General features: G+C 30.9%; 1 protein-coding gene across 1 annotated transcript; it reads left to right on the top strand.

The window, feature by feature from the left end:
* Positions 1–5,115: 5,115 nt before the first annotated feature.
* LOC18105605 (dihydropyrimidine dehydrogenase (NADP(+)), chloroplastic) lies at positions 5,116–9,519 on the top strand. The gene is made up of 7 exons (XM_006374191.3): positions 5,116–5,613; positions 6,405–6,668; positions 6,765–6,935; positions 7,702–7,814; positions 7,899–8,085; positions 8,989–9,098; positions 9,196–9,519. Exons 1-7 carry the CDS (start codon positions 5,338–5,340, stop codon positions 9,350–9,352), a joined length of 1,278 nt encoding a protein of 425 aa, XP_006374253.1. The 5' UTR covers positions 5,116–5,337; the 3' UTR covers positions 9,353–9,519.
* Positions 9,520–15,409: the final 5,890 nt, after the last annotated feature.

The following is a 15,409-nucleotide window of genomic DNA, read 5'->3' as shown; positions in this document are numbered from 1 at the left end:
GAATTCAAACTTATTCACGAGATTTTACATGCTCATTTTTATATAAAAAAGTCACCCGAGTTTTTTTTTTCTTCCTTTACTCAATACAATTTTTATTTTTTTTCATTCATATTTGTTTTATTGATCAATCAACGAGTCCCAGGGTAATCCAAATTATTTATCCATTACTAAATTAATTCTTTATTTATCAAGAGTTCCTTAAAAAACTAAAATTAATTAGATAAAAATCAGGTACCAAAAAAAGTTTTGGCCAACTTAAATTAGATTTAAGAAAAAAATTATAAACTTGGTTAGCCTTACAAGTTTATAAATTAATAAAATAAAAAAGGCATAATTCGGGTAATATCCAAAACAAAACATTCTTTGAAATTTTTATAGTTTTGCGTGTCTTCTATGACAAAAGCCTCTATTTCATCCTTGATATTAATTTTGGCCCTTCACCTTTCAATTGTTTTTCTATACTAAACAATTCTAAAAAAATTCGATCATGCAGAAAATCACTCATCAATTAAACGACAGAACATCTAATGAGATGCAAGGCAAGGTAGCTGCAAAATTGGAAAACATCTAAGCTCACAAAACAATGTGGAAAATGAATCCAAAGGACTAAATTGAAAAGGGAAAGAAGTTTAGTGACAGAAGTGCATAAAACAAACAATTTTAGGGGTCAAGATGAGAAAAATCGACACTGAACAGTGTAGTGGGATAGGCTACTGTGAGAGCATGACTGTAAAAGACCCACAGCTTTTAGTTTATTTGGTGTGTAATATTGTAATGAAACACTAAAATCCAATTAGGAAATTACGATTACTTTAATGTAATGGACGTTTTTATCTATATGATTTCTGTATCAATCACCATAACAATCCTTCTAATGCTTCTTACAAATGCTGCAAATTTTAAATGAAAATGGGATAAATTTTAAAATATTTTTTTATATATTTTTATATTGTTTTGATATGTTGATATTAAAAATAATTTTTTAAAAATAAAAAAATATTATTTTAATGTATTTCTATACAAAAAATACTTTAAAAAACAACCGCTATCACATTTCTAAACACCATCAAAGTAATTGCTAGGATTCATTGGAAGTTTTTTCATTTTAACATTACAATATTTTTATCATATGGCTATTTTTAAGTGTTTGGTTTCATCTCTGAATAGCTTTGATTCTTTGAATCTTGAAAGGTGATGCTGCAGTTGCTGGAGTCGATGAAATTGATGATTCAGGTGGATGATGACAGCTTCAGCATCAACGATCATGTCGGGGGGCTTTGATGCTTGAGACATTAATTGGGGGTCACTCATGCGAAAGAGAGTGATCCTTCTGCAGCAGGGACCAAAGATGTAAATCTTGCTAATTTGGTGGGTAGAATTAAAAAACTTGTGATTTTAAAATAAATTAAAAAAATATTAATTAAATTAAACTTAATTAAATTAATTAGTATGACTCGCAAAGCTAACCAAAATCAACTCTAAGAATTAAAAACAATAAAAATTCAGTAACCTAGTTTTGAATCATTCTTTATGCCAGATACGATAATTATACCTTGAATAAGTTGTGGATGGAATGCTTGAAAATACTTTTTATATATATATATATGAATTTAGATTATCTAAAATTTACTAGATTACAGTTAATGTTTTTATTATTATTATTATTAGGTTTGAAAATTCACGTTATATTCAATATTTTAAGGTTGAATTACATGTAATTAAGAGTTTTCATTTACAAAAACTATTAGAAAATAATCTATAAATCCCAGATGGAGCATTCTAAATCACCAAATTTATATATCGTTTGAACACTTTATTCAACGTTTTATGCGTAGAGCGCCTGCAAATCAGAGGCAGAAAAACTAGTTCATAATAATAATAATTATTATTATTATAAATATAACTTTAATTCAGGTAAGTGGCATTGGAAATTATGCTGTGGTCCTGAGGATATAGAGAGATAAATATTGAAATATTACTTGAACATTTATTGGATTGGGAAGGCCTAAGCATCTACTTACATCATGTTTGAGCTATTGACATAAAACCCAATCTTCTGAAGCCCTTGAAGAAGAGCCACGTGGCATAAAAATTATGTAGCCCAAGTTTCGTTTGTGCCCTAGGCCGACCCCATTGAACAAGAATCACTTTAGTGTTATTTGGCCCATCCTTTATTGATATGGATGGTGGATCAAAAAACTTTTGACAAAAAAAAATATCTGTCATTGTTTTTTAAATAAAAAAATTAATTGTGTGATGATTGATTTAATATGACCCGTTTGATTTGGTGGGTTCAAAATCAATCTGGATGACTAGTTAAAATATAGTCAAATGTGTGTTGTGGCAGAGCATTTATGATACGAGGATGCTCCTCGACGATTTCATCAAATTACATACACTCGGACAAGACTTATTGCTTCTGATATTTGTTCCTTTAGTGAGAGATCAACTTTATTTTTTTAATTAACAAAAATGTTCAGATTAGCTTATATGTATCTTAACTAATCTTATAGATCATGAAGTTAACAATTATGTAAGTCTCCAATAACCCTAAAATTTGTAAGACTCGAACTGGTGATCTCTAGAGAGCAAATCTAAAATCTGACTAGTTGAATTATACCCTTTAAAGTTAAATCAACTCATTTTGTTGACCAAAAATTTCTTTGAGAGAAAAAACATAAGCATTGTTTTTGGTAAAAAAAAAGAAGGAAAAAGATCAACTAATTTTGTTGACCAAAAGAGATGCTTATGTTTTCTCTTTCAAAATTTTCATCATGATTTTGGTAAAAGATTTACCTAACCTCTTCCATGATTCATATCTAATTTTAGACTAAATTATTAATTTTAGCTCCGTTTATTATCTAATTCAAGATTTAAGCTATGATTTCAAATAAGTAAAAAAAATATTTTGTTTTGAATTTTTTTTTAAATAAAATATTTGAATTTAACCAAGTAAATTCCCAATGATTAAAAAAAAAAAACTCAAACCCGATTAAGTTTAGGCACCAACTCACCGTTCCATAATTGAGATATGAGGATTGGCAATTAATGTAATAAAAAAAAAAAACTCAAACCCGATTAACGAGGATGGCATCCCATGAGGCTTAGCTGTTATCAGATCGATTTTTTGCATCTTTCCAATAAATAATACACAAAACTCCATCTCCAAATCAAGATCCACGTCACTCTATTGTTTTCTGACAAGAAAAGGATCAGACAGAAAAAGTAACATTAATACAAACTATATTATAAAAATATATTACAGTTGGGTGAAGCTCTGCTGAAGCATCCTAGTCCTTCACGTCAAGATCACTTGTTGTCCTCTTTCTTGACAATAGAACGAGGCAAGTCTTTTGGCAATTTGCCTGTGGTTTTTCTTGCACATGAAAAAACAACAATCTTCCATCCATGTGCTTCAGAAAATGGAGGCATTAACTTGTTGCCATTTTGAAGTAAATCTTGAAAAGATGTAGAAACAATATTTTGACTTTCCTTATTTTTTTAATAATAGTTAGAAGAAAAAAAAAATTAGAGTTAATATAACCAGGTCTCGTCTAGATTTTATTAGATCAATCAAATTGTGGGTTGATCTATTGAATTACTCGAGTTTGACCAGGTTAAAATCTATCTTAGCTAACAAAAAAAATCTAATATGAGTCAACCAGCTAATTCAGTTCAATTTAATATCTGTACAAATTAAATTTCCTATATAAAATAAACTTGTCTAATGTTAATATTGTTGGTGCCATTAAGAAATACTCTAAAAGACATGGGAAAAATATAGTTCCCCATACCACTGTTCATTAATGAACAAATTACTATGGATTGCCACAATAATTTATCTTTTTTTATTATACCTTTATAAGCCAAATTAGTACCCAATTAAAGCATATTTATCAAGGAAGGACAAGATTCAAAGATAGGAAACTGAGATGAAAAACACGACAAAAAAGAGAGGGTTCTTCTAAACTTGGAGCTAAACATACACTTTGGTTCTCCAACTTCTCAAATTACACACTTTCAATCCCTAAACATTTATGACATTCAATTTTAATCCCAAATTTCATTTTCCTTATTTTTGTTCATGGTTTGAGAAATGAGAGAGAAAGTTGTCGGATTTCGGTGGTAGAGAGAGAAAGTCTCGGTTGAGATCAATTTCAGCCATGAAAACGAGTGGTTTTGGTGTTAATGGACTCCTTTTGATGGGTAAAGTTTATACAAGGTGTTTGTTTTTTCTTAAACTTGCCTAAAATAGTTAACCTAAACTCATAAATAATTTTGATTTCGAGTTGATTGTAGATTTTAAAGCTAATTTTTAAATTGTTAGAGGTTATAAATATATTTTATAAGGTGTTTAGAATGTTTTTTGTTTTTTTTTTAAGTCAAAATATTGTTGAAAATAAGCTTCTCGTGGTATGAAACAAACCAATCTTATTTTCTTGAAAACTCTAGTCGCCTGTAATTTTTTTCAAAGCATTAAGATTAAAAAGAATAAGGTCTAAATGCGTGGGTTGCTCCAGACCAAATGAAAATTTCAAGAATCTAGATTGAAATTTTATTTTCTTAGTCAAATCATAAACCTAAAAGATAATCTCTTCTTACTAGTTTGTTTTTGTATTATATTAAATCATATTTGTTTGATAAAATGTTTGACTATAAGTTTTGTTTTGTTTTTATATAAAAATTATAATAGTTTTTATGTTGTTTATAATATATATATTTTAGAGGTCTTATCTAGTTCCTTCGGTTATGACTAATTATTTTTAAATTACTATATAAAAAAAAGTTAATATATTTATCTCATGAATAACTATAATACCTATAAAAAATTTAGCCTAACATTACATTTCAACCCGTTTTGATCTTAACAAAATAAATGAATCAAATTTATATCTGGTAAAATATTAAAAAATAAATTGGATATAATTATGTATCAAATCTCGACTTCCTATAACCCCTACTGGTGTCTGTTGAGACTCACAAGTCAAATTTTATTTTAATATTTTTTAAGCAAAAATAGTAAATATTAATCCAAAATTACTTCTTACAGTTTAACAAAAAAATAATAAAAAATCTTATGTCAATCAATATAAAATATAACAGCAAGACAGACAGACAAGGGAGGTCAATAACGACAAGCAGTAGAATATTCAAAACAAAACCACTAAAATCAAATACAGATACTACAAAAGACGCAATCGATTCCTCTGAATTATCCCATACTGAATCGTATTAACTCAGATTCAATCACACTCTTTCCCATCTCCGTTTTCATTTAATAAATTTAACTACCGAAAACAATTCTGTATCTTCTTTCTCTTTCTTGGTTGATTAGTTATGGCTTCTTTGAGTTTGACCCAGATCAGGGGGAGCAATTCTGTTACTGAGTTTACTCGGCTCCGTTTGAAAACTCAACGTGGCAGGAGTAAAATCGGGTTCTTGAAGGTGGTGGGTTCTCAAGGACAGAATCAGGGAGAGCCTGATTTGAGTGTCACTGTAAATGGGTTACATATGCCTAACCCGTTTGTTATTGGGTCTGGTCCACCTGGTACCAATTATACTGTCATGAAAAGGGCTTTTGATGAAGGCTGGGGTGCTGTCATTGCTAAAACTGTGAGCTTTTTCACTTTATCTCTTTTCTTTTCTTTTCTGTTCAATATATATATATATATATATATTCTTCTGGGATAGTTTTGATCGAGTGATTTTGGAAGTGGGAACATATCAATGCTAATGTTTAAGATCACGATGTTACCGTTGAGTTTTGGCTAAATCCAGGGGGGATCGAATGGTTCGAAGTTTGGTTATGTTTGATAATCATATCGATTATTGCTGACTGTGGTTTTGTTCGATCAGTTCCTAGACACTTGTTCAAATGGGTTGAGTTTATTTTATGCAAACACAAGAATCCATGATTTTATTGATGTTATTTCTTCCTTTTCCTCTCTGATATTGATTGCCTTGTCTTTGTCAAAATAAAACATTTACTTTTTAGTATCAAAATTGTGAAAAAAAAATGAAAGCTTTTCTTAGGAATAATTTGGCTGTTTATGCAAGATGTTGATCAGTATAAAGTAGTTTTGTTGATTGTGTGAGTTAGTAATTGATATAGGTATTGACAGGGCAGTTGATTGAAGAAATCGAGGGGCTCTGTAACTTGATCTCATAAGTTAAATGTTCTTACAAGGACTATCATTTGCAACAACCAGTTTCGACCAGGATATTTTAATTGTCTCATTTTGACCACGTCATATGAATGAAGTGCCTAGGGTCACAGTTTCTGTGTTTTATTGGAGAAATCTTTCTTTCCATCTTATCTGAAGCATGTTGTCACCTTTCCATGCTAAGCTATTTGATCTATTCATAAAAGGAAAAAAAATGATCTTCAATTCTTGATTTGCCAGGTGTCACTAGATGCAGCGAAAGTTATAAATGTAACTCCTCGATATGCTAGGCTACGAGCTGGTGCAAATGGCTCGGCCAAGGGGCAAATTATTGGTTGGGAGAATATAGAACTCATAAGTGACCGGCCTCTTGAAACAATGTTGAAAGAATTTAAGCAATTAAAAGAAGAATATCCTGATAGGATTCTCATTGCTTCAATCATGGAGGAGTATAACAAAGCTGCATGGGAGGAACTTATTGACCGAGTAGAGCAAACTGGAATTGTAAGATTTAGTCCTCACCTCACCGATTGCTTACTTTTGTGCTAATCTTTAATTTGGATGCTTTCTGTCATCTAAGATTCCTGAAATGTTTCTTAGGATGCTTTAGAAATCAACTTCTCATGTCCTCATGGTATGCCTGAGCGTAAAATGGGTGCTGCAGTTGGCCAAGATTGTGCATTGTTGGAAGAGGTTTGTGGCTGGATTAATGCAAAAGCTACTGTCCCAGTATGGGCAAAGATGACTCCTAACATCACCGACATAACACAGGTCAGTTTCTCCTTTTGTTAGTACACTTGTATTTTAAGCTTGACCGTATGCATGCATTTTAAAAATACTTGGCCAGGGATGGAAATTTCCTTGCTTGTTATGCATAGGGTTCAATATACAAGACCTGTTGCCAAGGAAAGATCAAAATGACAACGCTTTTCAATTTTTTTTCACTGAAAAAGTTTGGTATATAAAAGCCTTTTTGCTTTGAAGTTGGGGTTGCGATTCAACTGATTGTGACGACTTATTGCAGAAACTTTTAATCGCATTTTTTCTTATTGTGGCACTCATTCATGAGATTCACTGCCCTTTTTCCTGGCTTAATGAAATGACACCTTAGACCAAAAAAGTCCTTACAGGTTGAATACCATTTTATGAAATTGTAATTTTACCAATTATTCTATCTAGGACAAATGTTCAGTTGAGCTTCTGAATTCACAAATTAATCTTATACAATTGACCCAGCCTTGCAAAAAGTTGATATTACTTCCTTAGCGGACAGTTTTCTTCTCTAGTTTATAGCATAAAAAATCTAATCTAAAAAATATTTAAAACACCATACCCTTTTGAGTATATGTAATACAGAAAATACAATTCCGTTCATCTCATATGTTTGGATTAGTAACTCTTGTGTGATAAAATAGCATAAATCTTTTGATCCCATCCATCTATTTTCATTTTTTTTATTCAAACTGTTGTCTGCAGTAGGGCAGTAGCATTTCAGTTGAATTTTTAGTCATAACTTCATTCCTACCCTGTTGTACAGCCTGCTAGGGTGTCACTAAAATCAGGATGCGAGGGAGTGGCTGCTATTAACACCATCATGAGTGTAATGGGAATAAATCTGAAAACTTTACGGCCAGAGCCTTGCGTCGAAGGGTTTGTTTTAGCTGAGAAATGACAAATTTTCCTATTGATCACTATTCCTCAAATAAAACTTACATACCTAAATTTTATTGTCAGATATTCAACTCCTGGGGGTTACTCTTCCAAAGCAGTCCACCCTATTGCACTTGGGAAAGTAATGAGTATTGCCAAAATGATGAAATCAGAATTTGATTTGGAGCAATACTCACTTTCTGGTATTGGAGGTGTTGAGACAGGCAGTGATGCTGCTGAATTTATTCTTGTTGGAGCAAATACAGTTCAGGTGGGCAAGAGTATTTTCATTGCGTTTTTATTTATCATGTTCTTATTGTCTCATCTCATTCACATCTACCTGATTAATATCAGTTGCCTATTCATCCACGAAGATTGGTATTGTGGTCATGGTTTAGACATGTTGTCTCATGCTGTTATTTATATTTAAACTGCCTGGGGTGAACACTAAGTGAGTTATTCTTTCATGCTATTATTTGCTGGACAAAAGCCTAAAGACTATGCAAAAAGGAAAAAAGGAATAACAGAATTGAAAAAAGAAAGAATAGATTTAGAAGTTCTTTTTAGTTATTATCGAAGTTCACATGTGACAAACCAGCACCATGTCTGTGTAACCTGAGCTTGATGTTCTTTACAGTTTAACACACTTTAACTCAAAAGTGAAAACTTCAAAAGCCAGATTATTGAGCCATGGATAGATCGACAAAGTACAAGTCAGTGTCCAGTACACATCTTCCACAAGTACAAGTCAGATTATTGAACCTGGTTGCAACATTTATACTATGAATTTTTGCAATTGGAACTAAGGACTTTGGATTTTAGCAAAGAGTTATCACTTGAAGGGACTTTGATTTCCAAGCGGTATATATCTGTAGGCAGGTGTGAGGTAGGGACAACTACTTAAATGTCACCCTTGCTTCCAGATGTCATCCTTTTCAGTTTGTGTTTAGTGAGACTTATAGTGGCTCTGCTCTTTCCAATATTCCTACTGAACTAAAAGAGAATCGGCTGCTGCACTTAGTGCTCATGTTATTACACTGTGATAAGTATTTTTCAATTTTTTCAAAAGCTATCTTTAATTACTTTAGAACTCCTTTAGTAAACGAAAATGATTTCTAAACAAACTGTTGTATTGTGTGCAAATATTTAAGATCATTTATTTTTTTTACTTCAGGTATGCACTGGAGTTATGATGCATGGATATGGTCTTGTGAAGAAACTCTGCGATGAGCTGAAGGATTTTATGAAAATGCATAACTTCTCATCAATAGAAGATTTCAGAGGGTATGTATTTTTATCGAAGATATCTTAAGTGCAGCTATAAAAAATCACTTGCACATTTTATCTCAAATTTGTTGCTTTCATTCTGTTGACCTTCCAGAGCATCTCTCGAGTATTTCACAACGCACATGGATTTGGTGCGCCGGCAACAAGAAGCGATACAACAGAGGAAAGCTATCAAGAAAGGTTTGCAGTCTGACAAAGATTGGACCGGGGATGGTTTTGTGAAAGAGACCGAGAGCATGGTTTCTAACTAAACTGGAAAATGAAAGCAAGTCTCTCTGTACAATAAAAATAAATGGGATTTCATCCCACCTTATGTTGATAGTTTGATAGTTGAACTTTGTTGTTGTTTGAATCGAGAACAGCTTAAAGCACATGAATTTCTCAGTTGCAAATGAAATAACCTGTGTCATGTTTGTCATTTCTGTTTATCTAAAGTAACTCATGAAAGCCAGTAGCATCAACAGTGAATATTATATACATGCCCAGAAAGTCTTGCATGCCTCTTGGCTTCCCTCTCGTGGTTTGAGACACTCGAAAGACAGCATTGTTATGGCTTATATTTGTTTTGTTACCCCCATAACGGTGGCCGGACGTCTATGTGGGTTTCTGCTTGATTACAGCCCTTCTAGATTCAAAAAGATTTCTTGGCCGGAGCACTTGTATATTTCAATTCGATATTTACATCATACATGTGGAGAAAATGGTTTGCATGCATTCGAATTGAATTTCGGGAAGTCAAATACTTAGATTCCCTTCATCATCAAATTAATTTTCGGAAAGATCAATTTAAGTCCCGAAACTAGCTATTTTTCGTATCATCCCATTCTCAAATTACGTCTCTAAACTCTTTGATATTTTGACTCTTATCCATCTCTACTTGTCTTCTTTCTTTTTTTTCTTTTTTTTCTTTTTTTATGTAAAGTGCGTAGGAGGAGAAACTAGCTTGAAGAACAGGGATCATGGCTCCATTATTTTTATTTATTTATTTTTTATAAAAGATTTTATTAACTTTAAAAATAACTTGGGTTATCACGGTTTTTTTTTTATTCTTTGTTGAATTTACTTTGATAAAATTTTTAAATTAATATTTTTTCTATTTTCATCTTTTAACAATATATTGGTTTTATATTTTATTTTTTATTTTTTCCTTTCAACATTTAGTTTTTTATAGCTGAACTTCATAGTTTTATTCAATTCACTTTTATTAATGATCTTTTTTTATCCTTTATTAATAAAGATAATCATTTGATTAAATAAAAAAATTATTCTAAGAAATAGAGTTATTAAACATAATTTATTGTCCATGTTATGAGATCAAATATTTTAATATTATTTATTTCTTGATAAAATATTGATTTAATTAATTATATGTGTATAAACATTTTAATTTATGACCGAGAATTTTTTTATATCTAAAATCATATTGAAAAGGTTTATAATTTTATTTTTTTACCAGAAAAAAATTATCTTACCTGTAATAAAACACAAGTCAAATAACTTGATTTTATTAAAATTCAACTCAACTTTTAACAGTTAACTAATAGATTGTTAACGGAAGATAGAAAGTGCCTCAGAAGAAAAATAGAGGTGGTGGAAAACCACAATAATGTCAACATTACCAGCATCAGCCTGGACCTGGAGGTGCTAATGTTCCTAGGCAGAGCCAAAGCATGGGATCAGCTATGCCTGCGCAGCAGCAGCAGCAGCAGCCTGGACCTGGAGGTGCTAATGTTTAGGCAGAGCCAAAGCATGGGATCAGCTATGCCTATGCAGCAGCAGCCGCCCCAGGAGGCTAGCTATGAACAGCCAAACGGGGGGCCTAATGGGGACGGAAATGGCACCATACTTGATACAATGGCTCAAGGGTTTGTGGCAGGGGCACCACAACAGGTTGGTCAAATGGTGGTGCAAAGCGTCATCAACCCTGATGCTGACGGTGACAGTACTGGCAACAATAATAATAGAGATCCCAATGGTGGTGCTAATAATTACTGCAATCCTTCTGTAATTATTACTGGACCTTCGACTGTGCTAATAAGTTATATCATGTTTGTGATAGTTCAATTCAAAGAACAAAATGCAATCATTATAGGAGTTAAAGGAGCCAATTATCACCAGTAATGACGTTAATATATACATAAAATCTAAAAAAAATGGTAGTATTAATAGATTATTATTTGTATAAGAATATTTATAGGATAAAATTAACAATATTAGAATGTGTTTACAAAAAAAAAAACTAGAATAAGGAGAAAATAGTGATATAATTATACATATAATATTCACTTCATAATAATTAAAGCAATGCCATGCTAAAATATATATAAGTAGTTGGTAGGTTAATAAAGTTCGTGTGTGTGTGTATTAATTATATGTAACTTTTTTTTTGGATTTGAGGAAACCTCATCTCCTGAAAAGCGTACTTTGTGGGCCCAGGTGAGTGAGTAAAACCCCGGCTGTCCTAGGCTCTTACAAGAGGTGCATGCCCTGACTCGAACTCGAGACCTGTTATGCAGATTTCAAATTCTTTGCCATCACGTTACGTCCCTTGAAGACCATATTATATGTAACATTTACATGCATCAAATAACCACCTCAATTCAAAACTTAAACTACGAGATGTGAACCGAAGAATGGTTTTATATTGTTTTTAGCACATTCTCTCAAATAAAAAAAAATCCTTGGTACTTGAAATTTACTTCAACCCATTACTATGTTATGATTAATTTGATAATTTAATTAAAAGTAGTTGAGTGTTATATAATTTTAATATATTTTTAAATAAAAAATATTTTAAAAAGTAATTGTTACCAATGTTTCAAATAACTTTTTATACAAATGGATGATAATGAATATTCATGAATTGAGTATTTTTTTTATTTACACTCAACTCGTTATTGATGGAGTAAAAAAATTAAGTTTTTATATTATATTTTTCAGGTTTTGGGTATTCACATAATATTCATTTTACAACTATTATTTATTATTTAACAAAATATTAAATGGTAATATATATATATATATATATATATAAAATTTTAAACTAAATTTAATTTGAAACGAATTTTACAATAAACATACTCTATCTATTATTCATTTATTAACACAACTATTCATTAAAAAAAAAAAACCCAAAACCATCCATTTAGGTAGATTTAAATCATTATCCACACGGTTTGAATCAAATCGCCATCCCTTGGGAATACCAAACTTGTGGCCGTAAGTTAATCACTTCACAGCCGGAGCTTAACCCAGATTACTAGGGTTGGCAGCCACCAAGGAATGATTAAAGAAGACTGAGAATTGACCAAGAAAATGATCCTGCTGCTTTAAGCAGAACCACAGAAGAAATATCAGTCTTGAAGGAAGATCCACCACCACTTTCCTATAATGTTTCTTTTATCCTGACCTTTCCACGAGGAAGGGATCTCTTGTTGAGGAGATTAGTCACTGCTACTGCCATGAAAGCACACTTTCCTCTGAAACAGACAATCAAATCCAGAGTTCAAGAAATCAACAAGTGGCTGTAAGAAGACTCGAACAGATAATGGGAATTGACGTCCTCTCTTCTTCTCTTTTCTTTATATATATATATATATATATATATATATATATATATATATAAAAGCATCGTGCTCAATGGCCTGGTCTGGTGGTGTCACGGATGGATAACAATGGACACTGACAAATGTTAATTATTACCCCCTCATTCTTTCAATAAATATCATAATTCATATTTCTACACTTTTAGAAACTAAAGGATAAGTTAATGACCTTTTGTTTTATAAATATTATTCCAAATTTATTTATATTTTCAATGTCTTGGTTTTAATAAATTTGGAAAATGGTAAGGAATAATAATAATAAATAGTGAGTGAAAATATGTACTGATCATTATACTTGGATCTTGAAACATAACAATTTTTTTATTTTTGGATTCGAGAAAACTTTACCTTCTAGAAAGTACATTTTGTGGGTCCAGGTGAGCAATTAAAATCCCGACTGTTCCAGACTCTTACAAAAGGTACACACTCTGACTCGAATTCGAGACCTGCTGTGCAGATCTTAAGCCCTTTGTCATCACATCACGCCTCTTAATGACTTGAAATATAACAATATACTAACAAGTATATTGGGGCTTATAAAAAATATGAAAAGTAAAACCTTTATTTAAGGATTGAGGGAGTAGATTTTAATTCACATGATGACTGTTTTATTTAGGGTTATAAAATAAGGAAGGCATGATTATATTTGGATTTTCCATTGATTTTCTTTCAAGTTCAAACCAATCCATTATCCATCAAAAAAAGACAATATATATGAAAATTAAAAAAAATTACCCTGTTTGCGTAATTGCACTATGTATTACCCTATTTGTTTAGGGTTTATTTTTACGTTTTGAAAGCGTTTTTAAAAAAATTTAAATTTTTTTTTCTTTGCTTTAAATTAATATTTTTTTTGATGTTTTTAGATTATTTTGATGCGCTGATGTCAAAAATATTTTTTTAAAAAAAAACATTATTTTGATATATTTCCAAGTAAAAAACACTTTGAAAAACAACAACAATCACACTTCAATCCGGTGTGTGAGAACTTGTTCTAAATTTGAGAATTTAGAGCACTCCACCCCACTTTTTATATTTTATATTTCAATGATTGAGATATCTCTTAAGCTTATAAAGTATTTTAAATTGTAATTACAGATAACAATCTATTATCTATAAAATAAATGGTGTTAGTGCAATTGTTGGTTAAAAAAAAAAGGCAGATGTTAAATATATTTGTTGGAATTAAGGATAGGTATGAACAAGTCACAGCTCGTGGGACTTTTTGCAATAAACAAGGAAAGAATCAATAAATAAACTGGCCAACAGCTAGGAGTTTAATTATTTAGTCTGGATTCGAATTTAAGAAATTAAAGGCTGGGAACAAGAAATGTTCTAACGTTCGGGAATAAATAAATAAATAAATAAAATCGGTAGGCTTATTCGTGTTGGGCATGGAAGAATCTCTTGTCACCCTGTTAATAATATAAATTAACATTAATTAGAAGAAAATCCCTAATCATTAATTAAGAAACTAGTCAGACCCATAGACTTGAAAGTAAACTTAATTCACAACTTATGATGTATGCTGTTTTATTCTGATATAAAATTCTTATTTTGAGAGTTTTATTAATTTTGTAAATATTTTCTAAAATTACGATTCTTGTCCTATTTTAAGCTCCTTGACTGGGGAAGCCGCCTCTAAATTCCTTATTTACTTAATTATCTCAAGAAAAAAAAAAACTGATACAAATGAATATACACACACACACACTAAAAGGAAAGTTGATTTCACTATTATTAATTACAATGTGGAGTGATTTCTATCGCCTTAGCTAAAAACAAATTGGTTGCTTTTGAATAAATGGATTTTTGATATTTTCACATGGCGGCGCATTAGTTATTATTAATTTATTTAAGGGTATTTTTGTTTATTTAATATTTAAATAGATAGTAAAATAATTAAAATATCTTTAGAATTCAAACAATCAATTATTTCAGGTAGGGACATTTAGGTATTCATTTTTTGATATATTATGCAATTACACATGTATCCTTAGATCTAGAAAATTTAATGCATTGGGGTCAAGGTTATTAGGGTCTTTTAGTCTTAGTTTTTTTGTTGGTTGTTGGTTTGGTTGAGGGTAGTGATGTAATTTTGCATTAAAAATAATATTTTATAATTGAAAAAAGCTGATGATATATGCACAACAAGCATCAGCCTGGGAGCCTCTGCTTACTTTGGGTGGCACTTGCAGAGGCTCCCAGTGGTGAAAAATAGGCTTATGTTGTGTCATTTTATTCCTAGTCGTTTCCTCTTCCATAATAGGTAGCACATGTAATCGAAATGTAGTTGGTTTATTGCTAATGATCTTTTTTTTTATCCCTTCATTTCTCTTTCCTACCCCTAAAAAAATATTATGGTATTCGTTGTTATTGTTATTTCAAATTTAGTCTTTTTTGTTTTGATTTTAGTATTTTTTTTGTTTTTTTGTTAAATTTTAACTTGTTTTCAATTTAACTTTTAGTTTCTAATTTGTATATATAATATGTTTTGATTCAGTCCTTTTGCTTTTAATTTCTCATTTTTCTCCTTCGTAGTTTTGTTTAAGTTTTTATTGTTTTCAGTTTTAACTTTTAAATCAAGTTTATGATTTTTTTTTGTTTTTTCAATGAGAGTAATAATGATTTCAATTTGGTTCATTTTTTATTATTATTTCTTATTGTTTCCTTGGCTCTTTTGATAAAAAAATCTATAGTTTT

The sequence above is a fragment of the Populus trichocarpa genome, chromosome 15 (genome assembly GCF_000002775.5).
Source record: "Populus trichocarpa isolate Nisqually-1 chromosome 15, P.trichocarpa_v4.1, whole genome shotgun sequence".
Classification (NCBI taxonomy): Eukaryota; Viridiplantae; Streptophyta; class Magnoliopsida; order Malpighiales; family Salicaceae; genus Populus; species Populus trichocarpa.
The sequence above is the reverse complement of the archived record's forward strand: the minus strand, read 5'-3'. Positions and strand labels throughout refer to the sequence as shown.